This window comes from Sorghum bicolor, chromosome 3 (genome assembly GCF_000003195.3).
Source record: "Sorghum bicolor cultivar BTx623 chromosome 3, Sorghum_bicolor_NCBIv3, whole genome shotgun sequence".
Lineage (NCBI taxonomy): Eukaryota > Viridiplantae > Streptophyta > Magnoliopsida > Poales > Poaceae > Sorghum > Sorghum bicolor.
Genome location: NC_012872.2, coordinates 51,193,830 through 51,216,198, shown reverse-complemented (window position 1 = coordinate 51,216,198; position 22,369 = coordinate 51,193,830). Strand labels below are relative to the sequence as shown.

Below are 22,369 nucleotides of genomic sequence, written 5' to 3'. Positions count from 1 at the left end.
GCGATGACTCCTCTATGTTGTGACTGACCTTGAAGCCACAGGACTCTATGGAGAACCCTAAACCCTAGCAGGATGGCGGCGCCTACCTTTGTGCAAAGAAGAATGGGTGGCGAGCCCTAAACCTAACAGGATGGTAGCGCACGGCGAGCTCTGTGTGGAGAAGAAGGGCGAGCTGTGACGAGGGGATACGAAGGGAGTCGAGGGATAGCGCGTGCGAGCGAGTGAATGCGGGAGAGGAACGAGGCGCGCGTTCAAGCGAATGCGGGAGAGGAACGAGGCACACATGCAATCAAGTGAATGCGGATGGCTGATGATCGCAACAGGTGCCGTGGCCATGGGCAATCGTGTCCTTAGGGACCCCTTCGTGGCTCCTTTGCACAAATGGGCCAACAGCCTAGAGCGTCATCAAATCTAGGTACAGAGGGAGTATAAGACATTCTGTATTTAATATTTATTCCAAACTGTAAGAGATGGTAGAGGTGAAATAACTATGCTACAACTTAATTTTGAAAACCAGCATTGTATGCATACTTCCTCAATCTTAAATAAATCAATTCCTAGAACTCATTCTAGTCGAACTATCTTAAGTTTAACTAAGGCCTTGTTTAGTTCACCCCAAAAACCAAAAACTTTTCAAGATTCCTCGTCACATCGAATCTTGCGTCACATGCATGGGACACTAAATATAGACAAAAATAAAAATTAATTACACAGTTTACCTGTAAATCACGAGATGAATCTGAAAGGATCAAGATGCCCAAGAGGGGGGGGGGGTGAATTGGGCTTCTCTAAAAATTTAAGCAACCTATAAGCTCCAATTCAACCCCTTGTGCCTAGTGTGACTAAGAGAGCTATCGGATAAAAAGTTTTGCAACCTAGTTCCAATCCTATTCTAACATGGCAATTCTAAGAATGTAAAAGCACAAAGTAAATGCTAGAAAGTAAAGGAGTAGTGGAAGAAAGTGCTCGGCGATGTTTTGCCGAGGTATCGGAGAGTCGCCACTCTCCACTAGTCCTCGTTGGAGCACCCGCGCAAGGGTCTTGCTCCCCCTTGGTCCGCGCAAGGACCAAGTGCTCTCTACGGGCTGATTCTTCGACACTCCGTCGCGGTGAATCGCCCAAAACCGCTCACAAGCTTGACACGAGCCACCCACAAGAACTCCGGGCTGTCTTCGTGCCTCCAATCACCACCGAACCGTCTAGGTGATGGCGATCACCAAGAGTAACAAGCAAAGAACTCTCACTTGGCCCAAACAAGGCACTTGAGAGTGGTGGATGCACACTTGACTCTTGGAACTCACTAGAGAAGGATTCTCTCAAGAAATCACTCAAATCTCAATCCTCTCTAGGCTCTTGCAACTCTCTTGCTCCACAACAAGGTTCTCTGATGTTCAAATGGGCAAGAGAGCTCTCATGGACGAGGTGGAGGAGTATAAATACTATCCACGAAGTCCAAAGGTCGGCCAAACGTTTTCCACTGAAAACGGGGTCACCGGACGCACATTATGTTGCACCGGACGCACTGCACCGAGCGTCCGGTGCTTTATAACGGCTACCTGCACTTTTCTCTGACAGGTCACCGGATGCTAACTCCCAGCGTCCGGTGCACCGTCCGGTGCTCGGGGAAACTTTACATGCTCCCTGCGCATGGGACCGGATGCTACCCGGCGCGTCCGGTGCTAGCGTCCGATACTCAGGGAAAGCTCGCAAGCTCTCTGGGTAAGGGACCGGACGCTACCCGGTGCGTCCGGTGCTGGCGTCCGGTGCCTGACCCTAAGCACTGGCATGTTCTAACGGCTAAGGACCTCACCGGACGCACTCACAGAGCGTCCGGTGCAGCGTCCGGTGCCCCTTTGGGCACCCAAACTTCGTCGAAACGCGATCGCTCCAAAATGAAGTTGGTTCCTCTCGATCTAAGGACTATCTCTGAGCTGCCTAGTGCTAGGTTTACCAAGTGTGCACCACACCTAAACTTAAAGCCTTGCCTAAGTCAAACTACTAGATCAAAGCCCCTCTTAATAGTACGGTCAAAGGAAAACAAAGTCATAAACTACTCTAAGTGCCCTTCTTCACCATATGGCACTTAGACCTAGTCTAGTCTTGACGATGTCCATCCATCCTTTGAAAACCGAAACGATTTCCACTATTAATTAGGCATGTACGTCCCTGTCCATCGAGTACCTATATACCATGACCTTACCTATGACTTTGCCTCTGCAAAACACATGTTAGTCATAGTAATCATAATGACATTAATCACCGAAACCACTAAGGGCCTAGATGCTCTTTCAATCTCCCCCTTTTTGGTGATTGATGACAACCTCGAGTATGAAAAGAGTTGAGGTTTTCAAAGTGACTTGGTTTCAATAACCATATTACAATAAGAGATTAGTAATGCTTATATCAACCAAGTCCAATACCCTGCATCCAAATATGTGAGTGGTATACGACAGGATATAAACATAAGGCTCATAAGAACATCGGAGTAAGAACGCGGAAGCAAAGGTAATATGAGCCAAAACACATGACATTAAGATATCACAATAACCAAAAGTCATGTCTCATAACCAAAGTATCTCACACACGAGTAATGCATAAAGGTAAACATGATGCATGATGCTAGCACACAAAGAAAGTATCTCAAAAGAATAAAACTCCCTCTCTAGCTCCCCCTAACTCCCTAACTCTCTCATATGCACTCTCTCCCCCTTTGGCATCAAGCGCCAAAAACCTAAGAAGACGGTGGAGGAGGCGGAGCAGTAGAGTCCCTCGGCGCGGCCACGAAGCGAGCTGCATCATCTGAAGTGTCGGCCGTCGAGGCGGAGGAGGTGGAGTGACCCTCTGAAGCTGCAGGTGCTGGAGAAATGGTCCGGGTCTGCTTTGGCGCTGTCACAGGCTGTGCTGACTGCTCAAGTCCGGCTGACGAAGCGGGCACGGACTCGGTCGCTGTAGCTGTCGTCTCGAGAACGATAGTAGACGGTGCAAGCTGCTCGGACGGCGCTACGGACGACGACAGAAGCTCTGTAGTGGTAACTGGCGCCGTAAAGACTGCAGGAGCCTGCAGAGGAGGAGGCGTAGGGTCACCAGTCAGAGCACTGTAGGTGAAGCTGAGGTGCGGATCTGTCTGCGAGTCCCACACAAGCTGTGACGCTGAAGCTGACTGAGGGGTGAAGCCTGAGCGGAGAGGGGTAAACTGCGGTACCTGCTCAAAGCCTGAAGAGATAGCACCCTGAGATACCAGGTGCTGTGGCGTCGAAAACGGCTGACTCTGAGCTGGTAGCTGGAGCGGCTGCTGTGACGGGCTCTGAGTCTGGGGTGCAGGAGTAGGAGGCCTGACGGACGACGTGCCTGGGAGCTGAATCTGTGGTAGCTGTATCCCGGAGGCGGCCATGAGAGCGGCCATCATCGCTGTCTGCTGGGCCTGGAAAGCAAGCTGCTACTCCTGAAAGGTGAGAAGCTGACGCTGGAGCTCATCCTACCTGGCCTGCATGGCTGCATTGATGGCAGCCTGATCCCTGTCGCGCCTCGCCTGCTCCTCAGCTGCACGGCGCTGGTCTGCCCTCATACCCTCTAGTATAGCAAGGAAGGCGGGGTCTGAAGCAATCGAAGAACCGCCTGCCTCGTGGTCGTGAGCTCTGGGAGGAAGGTCAGTCACTGGCGGCTGATAGTCGTCGTCTGAACTGTCTGAGGCGAAGTCAAACTCGCCCTCTGCCTCTGCATCTGCAAACGCGCCAATGGCTATATCCTGCTGCTCCTCTGTCTCTGCAACTGCCGCTGTACTGCGGGTGCCCCTAGGAGAGGGTGGGGCACCGGTCCACGTGGAGCACGAGGAGGAGGTGCACCGCAAAGGTCGTGGTGCGCTCTCAACATCTGCCGGGGGTCGTAGTGGGGAAAGACTGTGTCCGACTCTGTCAACTCCCTCTGCAAGTGAGCTGGCAGGGGCAGTGGCCTTGCACGAAGTATAAGCAGGGTGATCCAATGTGCGTAGGGCAACTGACGCCAGCCCCTGAAGCTCTCTGAGATGGTGTCCTCTATCTCTGAGACAATCAGATCCCACAAGTCAAACTCTGTCTGAGAGATGAGGTGTGCAACTAACCACTGCTGGATGCGAGTGAACCCGTCTCTGTAGCCTGTCCTGGGGAGAAGAGTCTTCCTCAACACGAAGTCAAGGATCCTAGCTGGGCGTGTCAAGTCTCCCACTGTCCTGCTAGAGCCCTCTCCAAAGGGTGCACGGAAGCATGGAGCCACGAAGTCAACCGGTGGTATCTCACCACCGTGAGGACGACGAGGGGGATCCACGTTCCCGTAGCACAGCTGGTGAACCCTGGTGGGAGAGGCTCGTAGTCCAAGCACCTGTCTGGCCAGCTGTGCTGTCACTCTGTAGTCGGTCCCTGCCAGTGCGTAGTGGATATAACTGTGATCTGGAGAAATCCACACTGACGCATAGAACTCTCTGACCCACTGCTCACAATAAGTACCTGGGAGCGCTAGCAGCTCTGGGAGTCCGTGGAGGTACGTGAAATACTGTCGAATATCTGCCCCGACCACGTTCCCAAGAATCTCTAGGTCAATCACCCTGTGCTCCCTGAACTGAGACTGAGAGCGAACCAATGCCTCGTGAATGTCCTCCTGGACGATGGTGTAGAAGCGGGCACCGGCTCTGGGATCCCTGGCAGCTGGAAACCAAGTCGGAAACGGAACGAACCGCAGCTGCTGGATCTCTCTGGCTGACACAAGGGTGAGATCCCTGTGGATCCTGACTGGCCTCTGGCGGAAAGCTGGAGTGCCTCTAGCCGGAGTGGCACGAGCTGTGGAGGTGGACTGATCCTGCGTACCAGTCCGGGGAGTAGCCTGAGTACGAGCACGAGTCGACCTCCGCAGTGGCTGCTCCTGCTCATGTCCCTCTGCTGGACCCTCTGCCTGGGTCTCTGTCTCAGTGTCCGGACCCTCCTGAGCCGGATCCCTAACCACAAGCCTAACCCTCTGTCCTCCAATCGTCACGGTGCCTGGAGGGGATCCATGGAATGCCTCTGCCTCAAGCACTGCACGCCTCTGACGCGGCGTAAGATCATCTCCAATCCTCAAAGCACCTGCTCGACCACCTCTCTCTGCGGCCTCTGCTGCTGCTGCCACTGCCTCTGCGACCTCTGCATCTCTGTCACTGGCCTTGCGCTTCTTGGTGGCCAGCTTCTTTCCCTTGCCTTTCTCTGCCGCTGATAGGCGACGAGGAGGATCACCTCCACCATCACCTCCTGGGGAACCTCCTGAGCCAGCTGTCGGACCACTGACGTTCTTGGTATGAGCCATAGCAAACCAAGCGTCCGACGAACAACTGACTAGCAATGGGGAACAATGCACTGCAGAGAATTGACAAGATAGGGTCTAGATAAGCAAATATATCGACTAGAGATGAGACAAACCTATAGATCGTAAGAAGTGATAATGAAAGGACGCGAGCGGCTTACGATCTACGGACGAGACGCGTTCCGAAAGAGATGACACAATCGGAAACCTCTGAATTTGGCAAACTTCCTCCTCAAGGTGCTGCAGCGAGAGGACGATCGAGATTGGAATCAAAAACTTTAACTTAATCCATTGAAACATTAAACCAAGCACCTTAAGGGCATGGTTCAAGAACCTTACCCAAATCCTAGCTGCTTCGCAATGGAGAGAGGCTCAGGCGAGGAGAAAGAAGGGAAGAGCTTCCCTAAGCATTCAAAGGGCGCCGGGAATCGACACACCGACGACGGCGGTGGCGGCTCTGCGGTCTTAGGGCACGGGGAAGCGCGGGCGAGGGCGGCGGAAAAGGGAGAAAACGGTCGCACGAAGCCCCTGGATGCGGGCTTTATGCGCCCGCCGCGGGGTCACCGGACGCTCTTAATGTGGCACCGGACGCGTCCGGTGACCACCGGACTCATGCGCAGAGAGGATTGCAAATCGGCTTTGCACCGGACGATGGGCACCGGACGCTGGCTTTAGCGTCCGGTGCTTCAGGTCACACCAGGTGAGCACCGGACGCACCACACCAGACGCTGCAGGAACACTGTTCCTGCGTCCGGTGCGTGCAATCTGGCACACTCACCGCACCGGACGCTCAGAGGCAGCGTCCGGTGCATCGTCCGGTGCTCCTGTGAGCACTTTTTCAACTAAGCACCACGTCCGACTTTGACCCAACCAAGTTCCATTTCCAAAAGCACACAACTAAACACTAAATGGAACTGGTATGAGTGACTTCTCTCAAACCCTCAAATTTTCACAAATATTTAGCCATAGGCTTAGTAGTTTTTAGAAAATAGTTCGAGAAAATCACCAAGGAGCATCGTATGGCCATAAAGCTAGGGGTTTGAAACATAATGAGCTTTGAATGCTCCCCCTATCTATGGACGAACACAGCGGATGCTCAACGAATAACCGAAAAGAAACGGACCACTAACAAGCATGCACAAGATATGAATTGTAATGCAATACTTGAAAGTAAGCTAATGCTTGTCAAGTTTGATCCAAGGTTAAGCTTTTTCACACACACGAGGGGTTATCTTAACCATGTTAGACAAGCCCTACATGCAAGTTGGATTTTAGATTTAGTATGCATGAAATGCAAAGCAAAAGTTATTTACAAGATTCAACACACAACTTTTATCTTTTAGTGAGGTTGGACATGTCGAGCACATTAAGTTCATTTCTCAACATACAAAACCTAGCTTCATCTAGGGGTTTTGTGAAGATATCCGCCAATTGATTTTCCGTTCCCACATTCTCTAGGGATATATCACCTTTAGCAACATGATCCCTAAGGAAGTGGTGGCGGATGTCAATATGTTTTGTGCGGGTGTGTTGAACCGGGTTGTTTGCAAGTTTTACGGCACTTTCGTTGTCACACAACAAAGGTACTTTGTCTAGTACTACTTCATAGTCTAGCAAAGTTTGTTTCATGTAGAGTATTTGTGCACAACAAGCACCGGCGGCAATGTATTCCGCCTCGGCCGTTGACAAGGCAACACTATTTTGTTTCTTTGACATCCAAGAGACAAGTGATCTACCTAGGAAGTGGCACCCTCTGGATGTGCTTTTTCTATCAATCCGGCACCCGGCATAATCCGAATCGGAATAGCCTACAAGTTGGAATCTTGCACCTTTGGGATACCACAAGCCTAGACAAGGTGTGTATTTTAGGTACCTAAGAATTCTCTTGACCGCAATCAAGTGAGATTCCATAGGCATTGCTTGATATCTTGCACACATACACACACTAAACATTATATCGGGCCTAGATGCGGTGAGGTAGAGTAGACTTCCTATCATTGAGCGATAGAGAGTCTTGTCAATAGGGTTACCTCCCTCATCCAAGTCGAGATGCCCATTTGATGCCATGGGAGTCTTGATTGGCTTGCAATCCATCATCTTGAACCTCTTGAGAAGATGTTGAGTGTACTTCTCTTGAGAGATGAAAACCCCTTCCTTCATTTGCTTGACTTGAAATCCAAGGAAGAAGGATAGCTCGCCAATCATGGACATCTCAAACTCCTTGGACATCAAATCACCAAATTCCTTACAAAAATCTTCATTAGTAGAGCCAAAGATAATATCATCAACATAAACTTGGCAAATGAAGATTTCCCCATTCATTTTCTTGGTGAAGAGTGTTGTGTCAACTTTCCCAATCTTGAAGCCCTTCTCAATGAGGAAGTCCCTAAGCCTCTCATACCAAGCTCTAGGAGCTTGCTTAAGACCATAGAGAGCCTTGGACAACCGGTAGACATGCTTGGGGTACCTAGAGTCTTCAAAACCGGGGGGTTGCTCAACATAGACAAGCTCATTAATGTAACCATTTAAAAAGGCAGTTTTCACATCCATTTGAAATAATTTGATATCATGACTTGATGCATATGCAAGTAGGATACGGATTGCTTCAAGTCTTGCCACCGGTGCAAAGGTTTCACCGAAGTCAAGACCTTCCACTTGTGAAAAGCCTTTTGCAACAAGTCTTGCCTTGTTGCGCACCACTTTGCCTTGATCATCCTTCTTGTTCCGGAAGACCCACTTTGTTCCAATCACTCTTGCATCTTTGGGTCGCTCTTCAAGTGTCCATACTTGATTGCGAGAGAAGTTGTTCAACTCCTCTTGCATGGCCATGATCCAATCCGCATCACGAAGAGCTTCCTCTATAGTCTTTGGTTCATCTTCAAGAGACACAAAAGCGTGATGTTCAATAAATAAAGCATGTCCAGAACGAGTAGTTACACCACGTGATGGACTCCCGATGATGAGATCTTGAGAGTGATCTTGGAGGAGATGTGATGTTCTTCTTGGTGCCACTTGAGGGGTTGGTTGGGGAGCATCAACATCTTGTGCTTGTGCCACCGCTTGCTCATGAGTGACTTGTGTGTCTTCATGAGCATCTCTCACATCCTTGTCTTCATCTTGTGGACCTTGTGAGGTGGATGGTGGCTCAATGACTTGCACATCATCATCATCTTCTTTAGGCTTGATGTCTCCCACCGGCATGTTCTTCATGGCATCCCTCAATGGTTCACCACCTACATCATCAAGATTATCACTTGCTCCTTGGGAGCCATTAGTTTCATCAAATTCAACATCAAATGTTTCTTCAACCATGTTTGTGGCATGGTTAAAGACCCTATATGCTTTGGACTTTGATGAATATCCAACCAAGTAGCCAATATCACATCTTCTTTGGAACTTTCCCAAGTGTTGGCGCTTCTTGTAGATGTAGCACTTGCACCCAAACACTCTAAAGAATGAGACATCGGGCTTCTTCCCATTGAGCAATTCATATGGTGTCTTCTCTAGGAACTTGTGGGGAAAGAGCCGGTTTGAAGCATAGCATGCGGTGTTGATTGCCTCGGCCCACATCTTCTCGGAAGTGTTGTACTCATCTAGCATTGTTCTTGTCAAGGTGATCAACGTCCGGTTCTTTCTTTCTACAACCCCATTTTGTTGTGGTGTGTATGTTGAGGAGAACTCATGCTTGATTCCCACTTCATCACAATACTCTTCAATGTTGGTGTTGTCAAACTCTTTGCCATTGTCACTTCTAATTTTCTTGATCTTCACATCAAATTGATTTTGGGCATTCTTTGCAAACTTCTTGAATATTGATGCAACTTCGGCTTTGTCTTGCAAAAAGAATGTCCAAGTGTACCGGGAGAAATCATCAACTATGACCAAGCAATATTTGTTTCCTCCAAGACTAGCATATGTTGTTGGTCCAAACAAGTCCATGTGAAGTAGCTCAAGCACTCTTGAAGTAGAGAGATAGGCTTTGGTTGGATGAGTGTTTGCTACTTGTTTGCCCGCTTGACATGCACTACAAAGTTTGTCCTTTTCAAATGTCACATCCTTCAAGCCTCTAATCAATTCTTTCTTCATCAACTTCTTGAGTGTGCCCATTCCAACATGTGCTAACCTTCTATGCCACAACCACCCAAGTGAAGTCTTGGTGAATAAGCAAGTCTTGACATCAACTTCATCCGATGAGAAATCAACTACATATAAGTTGTTGTGTCGGAAGCCTTTGAATATCACTTCATTGTCATCTTCCTTGGTCACAATTACTTCCTTCTTCTTGAATAGACATTCAAATCCAAGATCACAAAGTTGTCCAACTGAGAGCAAGTTGAAACTCAATGATTGCACATAGAGCACATTGGTGATTGAGTTGTCTTTTGATATAGCAACCTTTCCTAACCCCTTGACCTTCCCTTTTGAATTGTCACCAAATGTGATCTTCTCTTGGTTGTCAACATCTTCATCAAGAGAGGTGAACATCCGGGGATCTCTGGTCATATGTTGAGTGCAACCACTATCAATTACCCAATGTGATCCACCGGTCTTGTAGTTCACCTACACACAAGAGATCAAGCTTGAGATTTAGGGACCCATATTTGCTTAGGGCCCTTGACCTTCTCTACTAGTTGCTTTGGCACCCAAATCTTCTTTGGCCTTTGCTTGTTGGGTGGCCCCATGAAGCTAACCTTGACCTTGCCACACTTGTCTTTCCTTACAATGTAATGAGCATTGAAGGCAAATGGTCTCGCATGCTTGGGCAAGGGTGGTGGTAGTGATGCCTTACACTCATGAGCAAAGTGTCCTTCTTGACCACACTCAAAACATCTCTTTGGCTTTGGCTTGCTTGCTTGATCATGAGTGGCTAGAGACTTGATGAGCTTTGTTTGATGAGCCTTATAGCCAATTCCGCTTTTGTCCATCTTCATGACGGTGTTCATGAAAAGCTCACTTTGAAGGTCCTTCCCTTTGGTGAACTTTGCTAACCCCATGGTTAGGTGTTCCTTCTCTTTCTTGAGCTTGTTGTTCTCTTGAGTTAGCTCCTTGATGATTGGGTCATTGTTGCTTGCTAACTCATCCAAGATGAATATCTCATCTTCTTCTTGCTTGTCATACATCAAACCAAGCTTGAGATATTGATTTTCTTCTTTGAGTAACTTGTTCTCATATGCAAGTTTCTTGTCTTGATCAAGTGACTCAATCACAATGGTCTTGTGCTTGGCTTGGTCTTGCAACTCTTTCTTGAGCATGACAATTTCATCCTTGAGCTTGATAGTGTCCCCATAACTCTCGGCCACTACCACTTTCTTGCCCTTGCAATCAACACATTTGCTTGTGCTCTCCACAAGTAAGTCATCACAAGATGTGGCTACATCAAGCTTAGCAACATTGTTAGTAGCAACATGTGTTTCATCAATTGCAAGTTCATAAGCAATCTCAAGGTTGTCATAGTTTGCCTTTAGAGTTGTTAGTTCTTCTTTCATTGCTCTATATCTAGTGATAAGCTCATCATGAACACTCTCAAGTTTATCATGTTTTTCTTTGAGCTCTTTTAGAGAGAGTTTGAGCTCCTTGAGCTTGGTGGTCATGATCTCATTTTGGTCTCTAAGCTCATCACTAGACTTAAGCTTTGCTAGAAGTGTGTCATTTTCAAGTTCAAGCTTTTCATTTTCACTTCGAGTCTTTCTTATGACTTTTGTGTACTTGTTTAGCAATTTTACAAGTTCATCATAAGAGGGTGATTCATATTCACTATCACTTTCACTACTCTCATCCTCACTTTGTACCTTCCGGTCACCTTTGGCCATAAGGCATAGGTGTGTAGAGGATGTAGATGGTGGTGAAGATGATGGTGATGGAGCATCGATGGCGATGGCGGCAACCTTCTCATCATCACTTTCATTGCCGGAGGAGTCACCACTTGAGCTCTCAATGTCGGTGAGCCAATCACCAACAATGTAAGCCTTGCCATTCTTCTTCTTGTAGTGCTCCTTCTTCTTGCCACCTTTCTTCTTGTATTGCTTTTTGTCATTCTTCTCATCATCACTTGAATCATCTTGCTCTTTGTTTTTCTTCTTGTACTTGTCCTTCTTGGGCTTTGGACATTGATGAGCAAGATGACCAAGCTCAGCACAATTATAGCAATCCATCTCGGAGATGGGCTTCCTCTTGCTACTTGTGAAGAACTTCTTCTTCTTGGAGTCAAAGTTGACTCTATTCTTGTTGAGCTTCTTCAACATCTTTGTGGTTCTTCTCACCAAGAGGGCAATAGATGCATCATCATCACTTGAAGTTGATGACTCAACTTCAATCTTCTTGGCTTTGCCCTTGTGAGAAGCTTTGAGAGCCAAGTCCTTCTTTTCTTTCTTGGCCGACGAGGAGCCATCTTGGGGGTTCATGTGCATGTACATCTCATGAGCGTTGATCTTCCCCAATATGGTGGTTGGTGTAGCGGTGGAAAGATCTCCTTGATGAAGCACCGTCACTATGTGCCCATATTTCTCAATGGGAAGAACACATAGTATCTTCCTTGCTACATCCGCCGCACTCATTTGAGTGAGCCCAAGTCCATTAAGCTCCTCTACAATGACATTCAAGCGAGAATACATTTCATTAGCATTTTCTTTAGGAAGCATTTCAAATGTATTAAGCTTGTTCATCACTAAGTGATAGCGTTCCTCGCGTTCACTCTTTGATCCCTCATGGAGCGCACAAAGTTCCTTCCAAAGTTCATTGGCGGTTTTGTGGCTCCGAACGCGGTTGAACACCTCTTTGCAAAGGCCTCTAAAGATGTGGTTTTTGGCCTTCGCATTCCACTTCTCGTTTTCTTGCTCTTGTGGAGTAAGAGCGGTGGCTCTTTCCGGAGGGGCAAACCCTTCGGTCGCGGCTTTTAGGCACTTTACATCGCATGCCTCAAGGTATGTCTCCATCCGTATTTTCCAATACGGGAAGTCATTCCCATCGAACATGGGTGGCGGTCCATCCCCGTTAGACATCTTTCTCTAGGCGGTGAGGCCTAATAATGAGCACTAGGCTCTGATACCAATTGAAAGGATCAAGATGCCCAAGAGGGGGGGTGAATTGGGCTTCTCTAAAAATTTAAGCAACCTATAAGCTCCAATTCAACCCCTTGTGCCTAGTGTGACTAAGAGAGCTATCGGATAAAAAGTTTTGCAACCTAGTTCCAATCCTATTCTAACATGGCAATTCTAAGAATGTAAAAGCACAAAGTAAATGCTAGAAAGTAAAGGAGTAGTGGAAGAAAGTGCTCGGCGATGTTTTGCCGAGGTATCGGAGAGTCGCCACTCTCCACTAGTCCTCGTTGGAGCACCCGCGCAAGGGTCTTGCTCCCCCTTGGTCCGCGCAAGGACCAAGTGCTCTCTACGGGCTGATTCTTCGACACTCCGTCGCGGTGAATCGCCCAAAACCGCTCACAAGCTTGACACGAGCCACCCACAAGAACTCCGGGCTGTCTTCGTGCCTCCAATCACCACCGAACCGTCTAGGTGATGGCGATCACCAAGAGTAACAAGCAAAGAACTCTCACTTGGCCCAAACAAGGCACTTGAGAGTGGTGGATGCACACTTGACTCTTGGAACTCACTAGAGAAGGATTCTCTCAAGAAATCACTCAAATCTCAATCCTCTCTAGGCTCTTGCAACTCTCTTGCTCCACAACAAGGTTCTCTGATGTTCAAATGGGCAAGAGAGCTCTCATGGACGAGGTGGAGGAGTATAAATACTATCCACGAAGTCCAAAGGTCGGCCAAACGTTTTCCACTGAAAACGGGGTCACCGGACGCACATTATGTTGCACCGGACGCACTGCACCGAGCGTCCGGTGCTTTATAACGGCTACCTGCACTTTTCTCTGACAGGTCACCGGATGCTAACTCCCAGCGTCCGGTGCACCGTCCGGTGCTCGGGGAAACTTTACATGCTCCCTGCGCATGGGACCGGATGCTACCCGGCGCGTCCGGTGCTAGCGTCCGATACTCAGGGAAAGCTCGCAAGCTCTCTGGGTAAGGGACCGGACGCTACCCGGTGCGTCCGGTGCTGGCGTCCGGTGCCTGACCCTAAGCACTGGCATGTTCTAACGGCTAAGGACCTCACCGGACGCACTCACAGAGCGTCCGGTGCAGCGTCCGGTGCCCCTTTGGGCACCTAAACTTCGTCGAAACGCGATCGCTCCAAAACGAAGTTGGTTCCTCTCGATCTAAGGACTATCTCTGAGCTGCCTAGTGCTAGGTTTACCAAGTGTGCACCACACCTAAACTTAAAGCCTTGCCTAAGTCAAACTACTAGATCAAAGCCCCTCTTAATAGTACGGTCAAAGGAAAACAAAGTCATAAACTACTCTAAGTGCCCTTCTTCACCATATGGCACTTAGACCTAGTCTAGTCTTGACGATGTCCATCCATCCTTTGAAAACCGAAACGATTTCCACTATTAATTAGGCATGTACGTCCCTGTCCATCGAGTACCTATATACCATGACCTTACCTATGACTTTGCCTCTGCAAAACACATGTTAGTCATAGTAATCATAATGACATTAATCACCGAAACCACTAGGGGCCTAGATGCTCTTTCAGAATCTTTTAAGCCTAGTTACTTCATGATTGGACAATGTTTGTCACAAACAAACGAAAGTGCTACAGTTCTGAAAACCAAAAAGTTTTCGGAACTAAATAAAGCCTAACTTTATGGAAAAAGGTAACAACATATATGACACAAAATGAGCACATTATGAAAATATATTTTATAATATCGAATAACACTAATTTGATGTTATAAATTTTAATGGAGTTTTCTAGAAATTCAGTCCAAGTTTAAAAGTTTTGACTTATAACTTTAGGAATCTACTTGGATAGTACATAACATAACATTACTGTCTATCGCACACTTAAATACGATGGTCACAAATTTCACAATATCTCCTCTACTCACGATTAAGACGAACGAGCTACCTGCTACGTACTAAATTTCTAGACTTGCTTTACTATGCAATTAGTATATAATATGTGCGTCCTAGAATTGATAGGATAATATTTAGGTCGAGTACGTATACCACATACGACCCCTGTATTAAGTGTAACACACGTACCATGAAAGCAAACACCTCAACGTCCATGGATCTCTTGCTTTCACCTGGCCTCTTATCGGGCTTGGATTTTTTTAAAATAATAAAAATAATCAGGCACGAGACCCTAGGCCCCTACAGCTCCTGAATCAGTGAAGCCCCCTGAAGGTCGCTCTTAAAATTTCAGCCATAGATGTATTAGTAGGAGGGGCTGAAGGCTGAGATTTGCTAGAGCCCCTCTTTTACTAATTTGGCCAGCAACAGTAGTTAAACTCGAGCCCAATCGGTGCAAAGAACCCTCCCAAATTAATCCACAGTGACCCCTCCTAGGCCATGTTTGGTTCCTCGTTATTTTTTAACACTGTGGCATCTAGACACATACATGGAATACTAAATATAGATTGTTTAAGAAACTAAAAACACAACTAGAGATTATTACGAGACAAATCTTTTAAATCAAATTAGTCCATAATTGGATATAAATTGTCAATAAAACATGTTATAGTATTTGTTACAGTTTAACACCTATAACATCAAGCGGCGGCACGTGGCGTGGCTCCTTCAACCAATGTGACACGACGACGCCCTCCCTACCTACGCCGCTACGCCTGCAACAGTGCACGGCTGCGTTCGGCAGGAAAGCGAGGAGCGGGCAGCCGGCGCCAACAGCCCGCACGCTGCAGGGGCTCCAGACATGCAGGTAATCAGAGCAGCTGAGCAGGTGATTTTGTTCAACCCCTCCTAAAACTTTTCCTGGCAACATTCTCAAATATGCTTCCTTACTTATTGCCTATCCGTGCAGTTATTCTTTCAAATAAAAACCAATCAGATATACAAAACTTTGCTTCACGGCCTGAACATGTTTCCTCACACAACACATTCGATACCATACAAGCACATCCCACAGAAAGATTGATCTAAAAAGAAAGAGGAAATCGAGAATAAAAACACAAAATCACGATATAAGTAAGCCAAAAAAAAATCACAGCTGCCTTCCTCTTCGTCCTGGTTACAGTAGGAAACTACTGTCCAATGCAAAGCAAATCCTCTAGTGCACGAACTTGAAATACAGAATCACGAGGATAGCCAGGACAAGGACTGCTATGATGAGACCGATTATCCACTTGTTTCTATCCATTCTCCTCATCATGCCTCCAATGATCCTCCTGCTCTTGCCAACGTTGTTATCCACCTCATCCAACTGCAGTGCCAAACAAGGATCACACAGCAGGGGTTAAATGGGAAACAGGAGATTTGAATAAAACAGACAACAGCCGCATGTTGGTAACTGTGGACACCAGTTATTATTATATTTAACCGGTGCATGGCAGCATGGACTCTGGCATCAACTATCGCCCATATTTGTTTGAACTTAAACTATGCACTACGAGTTGGTATTGAAGAACAAACTATACTGTGTTTTTCAATCCAACTTGATGCATTAGATGATCTGATAACCATACAAACCTGGTGACGTCTGGTTTATATTGATATCCATCTATCTATTATCTATGCAAGCCATCCCCACTGAACAATTAATTACTCTAAAGCTCTTTCCATATTGATAGTGGGCCCAGTGTTTCAGGCGTGTGCCCCCACAGTGGTACGTATGTCTTTAGACTGTCTCCAACAAGAGAGGCATCACGCTACCCATACCCAAAATGCATGCTTCACAGGCAAAAATCACCGTCCAACAGAGCACGCAAACAGGAGACCTATTTTGCGTCGAAGGAGAGAGGGAACTCAAATAAGCGTCGCCTCTCTCCTCGAACCCAAATCTCTGGTGTTGTGGAGGAGATGGCCCACTCACTCGGGTGCCGCCCGCAGAGACCAGAAGGGGAGAGGGCGCCGCCAGCTAGGAGCTCAGTGGGGAGGGAAGGAGACTCGGCGCTCAGCGCTCAGATTCACCGGAAAAGGGGCGCCGCCATGCCCAATCGTATCCACCCGCAGATGACCGGAAGGGGAGAGGAGGCTCGGCGCTCTGCAGGGAGGAGGAAGCGAGCGACACATGCAGGGATTTGTTCGGTGGGGAGGGAAGCAGGCGGCACAAGCATCGGGGGCTCTCCTCTCGTTTTGGGTCTGCTGTTGGAAAACGACCGGTTTGGGTGCGTGATCCTTTTTTTGTGTGACCCAAAGGAACAAATGTGTCTTGTATATAGGTGATGGCTGTTGGAGACAGTCTTAGGCATGTGAAAATAGGTGCACTTAATGAACATGTGCAAAGCTTGTCAATTACAGCAGCCATGAGTAACATAGAAATGGAAAGGGGAACTTGCATGACAAGAAATGAAAAACATTGAAGAGTTATTAAAACTCAGCCAATGTAGATACTACGGATAACCAGGAAAAAGAACTGTTGAAGAAAAAGTAGGTCAGGGTCTACACTGTCTCCTTTAATGTTTTCTGACATCAAAAGGCATAACAAACATAATTATCCACATACAAACTTGTATGCATAACATTTTTTTTAACAGTAGACTATGGAAAGCTACATTTCATCTAATCTGAAACAAAATAAGGTAAAGAGAAACTTGAGTGATTTCCTTTCAACAAATTGCATAATACTGGAGGTTTAAGATAATTTAATTTAAAACAAAACCAAAACAATTAGTTCAAACCGGTAGAATTAGGAAAACAGAATACTTACTACATCATGAGCACGCAAGAGAGATTGGCGCTGTTGATTCAGGTCATGCAAGATGGAGACACCAAGATCTTCAGTCTCCAGCATAGTTTTATGGCTATCTCTGAGCCTATCAGTTGTTTTGTTCTGTCTCTCGGTTGCCCTGAGCAATCTTGATCTTTGATCAGCAGAAACCTGTGTGATCATCAAAAAACAAATTAGACTCTCATGGAGACCATCAACTTTTTATTTGCAGGTTGAAGGATAAACCCATGTAACTACAAATAAACAAATCTAAGATTGATGATGAATCAGAAATATGTGCGTGCAAAAGGACAAGGGCCTCATACTTCATCAGAATATGAATGTTGCCAGATTGATATGGCTACACCCTAGCCATATGGATTCTGGACAGCATATGCCATAGCATGCAGGACACATTACTATCACCTTGCAGACATTATTGATAGCTTTGGCTTATCCATGCTACAAGAGTAGTCTTTAGAACTTTCTAGATTGGTAGACCTGCTTCAACACAAATTGATTTTTTTTATATATAATTAACACAAATCGATTGATTTTTTCGATGAACAGCATGGGAAAACATGTGCTTCGCCATTCAGAGTGTGTTCATGATGAAATGTGAATTCATTCACTATAAATCCATGAAACAATCAAGGAGCACATCCTGAGATTAGCTACTCATGTAAGACATTGCTTTAACTAGCTCCACATCTGTAATTTGGAAGGCTCAATGCTTTCACTCACTTCAGTACTGAGAGGAGCACCATAGACACTTGTATCCTTATCATAGAGCTAAAATACCATAACTTAAGCCAAATTAACACCAACCAAACATGTATGTTTATGTGTCATTTCTAACAAATAACCAATAGAAAATGATGGTTCAGATATAGACATGCCTTGCACAACCTTGTTAACAAACCAAAAAGAGCATGATTCACTTCAGATGAGAACATTCATGAACCCAGAAAAGGTAACATACCCCCAATGCATCTGCCATTCCTGACTCCAGCAACTCCTCCCTCGCCCCCTGCTGTGCGTTACCACTGGTAATCCTCTTTAGTGCTCCCTTGAGGTTATTAAGATCTGACTTGTACTCCCTGATCTTTGCTAGGAGCCCAGCTCTAATGCTTGGTTGGAGGTTCCTTGCTTCGAGATCCATCTTCCTTATCTGAAAACAAAAACAACGTTACCAATATACAATACATGTCTTGCGCCACACAAGAAAACTTCCATTTGATCACTGCTTAGCCTGATTCTATGAACGTCCACAAATTTACACAATTATGTAATCCTTAGAATTGAAGTTCTTCCGTGGTTGATACAAAATACACCTTAAAGAAGAATCTTTCATTTTCCTTGTTTCTTTTTTTTCCTCCCTACAGCTGAATATTTTGTGAGAGTGGTGTATCCTTCGGCTACTTGGTAACAAGAACCAAGCGGCTACTTGCCTATGTTTAATAAAAAACAAAAAAAAAGGGGGGGGAGGGGATACCAGTGCCTCAGCGCCATCGATGCCGGATTGGATCTCCGCCGCCTTTTGCTTCAGCTTCTCTGCGCGGCCAAACAACCAATCAAGAGACGATTCGGAGAGAGAGACGGCCGAGATTGCTTCCAGGAAACGAAGAGATTTGGCAGGGCTGCAGGATTACCTCCCTGTAGGGCAGCGGCGGCGGTGCATTTGCGGGTGAGGGAGGCGGACGCCTCGCAGTACTGGCGCTCGTAGCCCTCGAACACCTCGCTCATGTCGCCCCGATCTCGATCCCAGTCACCGTCTGGCTAAACCCTCGAAATTTTCTCTGGAGCGATCGCCTTGTGAGGAGTCGAGGCGAAGGAAGGAAGAAATGGGGAAGGACACCAGTAGTCGATTGTACGTTCTGGACGTACCTTGGAGTATTTTCCATTACAGATTAATTTGTATTTTACTTTTTCTTTCTTTTTTTTTCTCGTAAACGCTGGGTAGAAAAGATAATAATGGAGCTGTATAGCGACTTTATTGTTCCTTCGCTAAAAAGTACCGCTTTAATGAATATCACATGACTCTATGTTAATGTTGTTATCTTCTTTATTACTCTAGAGTTTAGTAGCTTGTTCGTTTAAGATTATCTTTCAAATCCGTTAGTTATTTAATAGTATTTTTCTCTCATAATAAATCAAAGTCATAACTGATCTTTATCTTTAACATAAAAGGCTAGTCGAGGCTACAAAGCACTGCCACCCATGGTGATGGAGGCAACGCGACTAGCTAGCAAAGACTAAAGGTCCCTAGGGAGCCGACAAGGAGCGGTGCAATGAGGCGGTGGAGGGAGATGTTAAGAGTAGAGCTGAGATTTGTGGTTGTGTTGTGTCTACATGGCACGACTCTCTCGTACTTCATGTTGCTTTGGGTCATGCACTTTAGGCACGGGAGACATATCGGGCCGTGCCGATATGACACGGTGAATATTTTCTTTGGCCCAAGCACAGCTCACGACAATGTCGGTATGTCTTCGGGTTATGCTGGTCCAAGCACAACCCTCAAAATATCTTTGCTAGTTTTATTTTTCTGCTCGTGATATCAAATATATATAATTTTTTGTATATTATTTTAATAAAAGTTTTAATGATTCATAATTTATTGAAGAATTAAATGAGAGGTAACATAGTAAATGTTGAAAATTTGCATTGTATATTTGTATATCCACGTGTCATTTTTGTGTTGTACAGGCCAAGCATGACCTAAAATGCGGGCTGAGCCATGTAGCCCACCATGCCAACATTTTAGGCACGACACAGCCCTTGTGTTCGTGTCGTGCTGACACGGCCTAAAATGGATAACTAGGCAGTTTTAGCCATTTTATGGTCGTGTTCGTGCCAAATTCCATTGTTTTAGCCAAATAGATAACGAGGACACGGACACGAACATGAACACAAGGATCGTGTTATACATTGTTTTAGTCATTTTATAAAATAGATAAATAGGAGTTTTCTAGGCGCTGACCTACAGCCTAGAGCCTAGGCGACAGTGGCGGATTTAGGATGAGGACAAAAGAGGGGCTAAATAGTAAGCATTTAGGGTTAAAACTAGAGTTTAATAAAAATTTAAGATTAACTAACACTAATTTATGGACAAAATCAGACTCATAGGGAGGCTGGAGCCCACCCAACCCCTCTTTAGATCCGCCTCTGCTAGGCGTCCTAGGCTAGCCTAGACGTTTCAAAGCGTTTTTTCTAGGCGTTTTAATTTTTATACACATACATGTATATTACTTTAAATTACCTTAAGTAAATAAGGAAAAAGAGACTAGCTATATACAAATCTATATACTATGTATATGTAAGTGACTACTACGAGTTAAACACATGTGTAATTATTGTTGCTACAGTACCAGCGAGGAGGTTATGAGAGGAGAAATGTCAGATAAAACTATATCTAATAGTTTCTTGTGAGAAAATAGAATTTCTACGGGGCAAAATGTAAAAATTCTGTTAAGAGAATCAGAGTAAGAAAATTTCTAAGTGTTTTTACAAAAATAAGGGACCAAATCATAAAAACTCTCTACCATCCTTATCTTCTAAGTCGTCCTAACTCCTGAGCACATCTCTCTTTGTGTCTCTCGTGGGCTCTTCTTTTCCTTACCTCTATCTCCAATAGCCACACCATCGTGCTCGAGCCACTCTCCGTCGCTAATGAGTTGCCTCCGCTGCGCTCCCACCTCCTCTTGAGCCTCTTTTCTTCCTCGACGGCGGAGGTGTAGATGATCCCGCCACCACATCCCTTCACATGCCACCTTGGGAGTTGGGACACTCGAGCAGCTCTCATCTAGGATTATCACTGTTGGTCGTGTGGGAAGGGCGAGGACAGGACCAAAAGTGGAGGGACGACAAGGAGATCATGTTGCAACGGATCTAGCAGCGTGCCGCCTCCCTCATGCAGTGCGACTTTGGATCTAGAGGGACATTGCCTATCCTCCCCTCCACACGTGCCTGCCGCCGCCACTCGCACCCACCACTGCCCACACGCACCTCCTCCTCCTCTACTAGCGTTGCCGACAAGCTAGCATCGCCTAGGGGTCTGCCTACCCCCTAGGCCAGGCGCACACCCTTCGACTCGCGACTAATCGTGCCTAGACGGAGCCTAGGCGTCGCCATTTTGAACTTTGAGTCCACAACAACTTTGTTGCCTTACAAAATCAGATAGCTAGTGTTAGTGGTTGGCTATATATGGCCACCGAAAATGAAAGGATACCCAACTTTCTATTTTACAAAACCAAATAGCACATATGTTGGAGCCTATTTTTTCTATTATACAAGTTATAAAATAGCCTACACAATAAGAGTAGCCAAACTGTTAGAGTTGCTCTTAGCTAAAAGCAAACAAATTAACTTGCTTCAAAATATGTCACATTTGAGTTTATTGAAACTACAGATAGAGCAAAGACATAGGCATTGTTTAGTTCCTAAATTTTTTTCAAGATTTCCCATCACATCGAATCTTTTGATGCATGCATGGAGCACTAAATATAGATAAAAATAACTAATTATACAATTTGCCTATAATTTGCGAGACGAATCTTTTGAGCTTGGTTAATCTATGGTTAGATAATAATTACCAAATACAAACGAAAATGCTACCGTAGCGGAACCCAAAAAATCATGAACTAAACAAAACCATAATATAAATGTTCACAATAAACATACAATAGGCTATAGTTAATTGTGGTGTTCATGCAAATTTATACTGTATGAGATAAGCAAAAAAAAAATCAACATATAAAAGGGTAAAGACATAATCAACAACGCATGATTGGATTCTTTGAGTAAGAACAAAGTCTTACAAGAATGCTATCGAGTTCTACTCCTACATCACAACATCCTATATATAAATGTTTGAAGATGGTGACAAACTTTTTTTTGAGAAGAAAGAAATTTGCCGGTTCCAAGCTATAAGGTTGTCTCCAATAGGAGATTTATCGAGGAATCCAAACTCAAAATGAGTCCCTAATACAATACCTATAGTCTCCAATAGAGTACCTATACCAAAGATCCATTTTTGATATCAAAAGAGACATAACCCAAATTTGGGTATCCTCTCTTCTTAAGACCCATTTGCAAAAAGTATTGTCTTTTAGATCTTGTTATTGAAGAGAACTTAAAATAGACAGGGGCGGAGGCAGCTATCTAGCAAGGTACGGCAGCCGCCATACCTAAATTTTATACAAAAGACTGAAAGACTATTATATATATACGTGAAACACTATACAGTACTGATGGATTTAATGGCTGAGTTGTTGTCTCCCATATCTATTTTATTTGCTGATCACAAAGTAATATAAATATTTTGATAATGTTCC

At 45.6% G+C, this 22,369-nt stretch overlaps 1 protein-coding gene across 1 annotated transcript; it reads right to left on the bottom strand.

Annotated features, from left to right (window-relative positions):
- LOC8075021 (vesicle transport v-SNARE 13) lies at positions 15,148-18,930 on the bottom strand. The gene is made up of 5 exons (XM_002455760.2): positions 18,689-18,930; positions 18,532-18,590; positions 18,019-18,207; positions 17,037-17,207; positions 15,148-15,590 (listed from the first exon to the last, which is right to left on the bottom strand). Exons 1-5 carry the CDS (start codon positions 18,780-18,782, stop codon positions 15,438-15,440), a joined length of 666 nt encoding a protein of 221 aa, XP_002455805.1. The 5' UTR covers positions 18,783-18,930; the 3' UTR covers positions 15,148-15,437.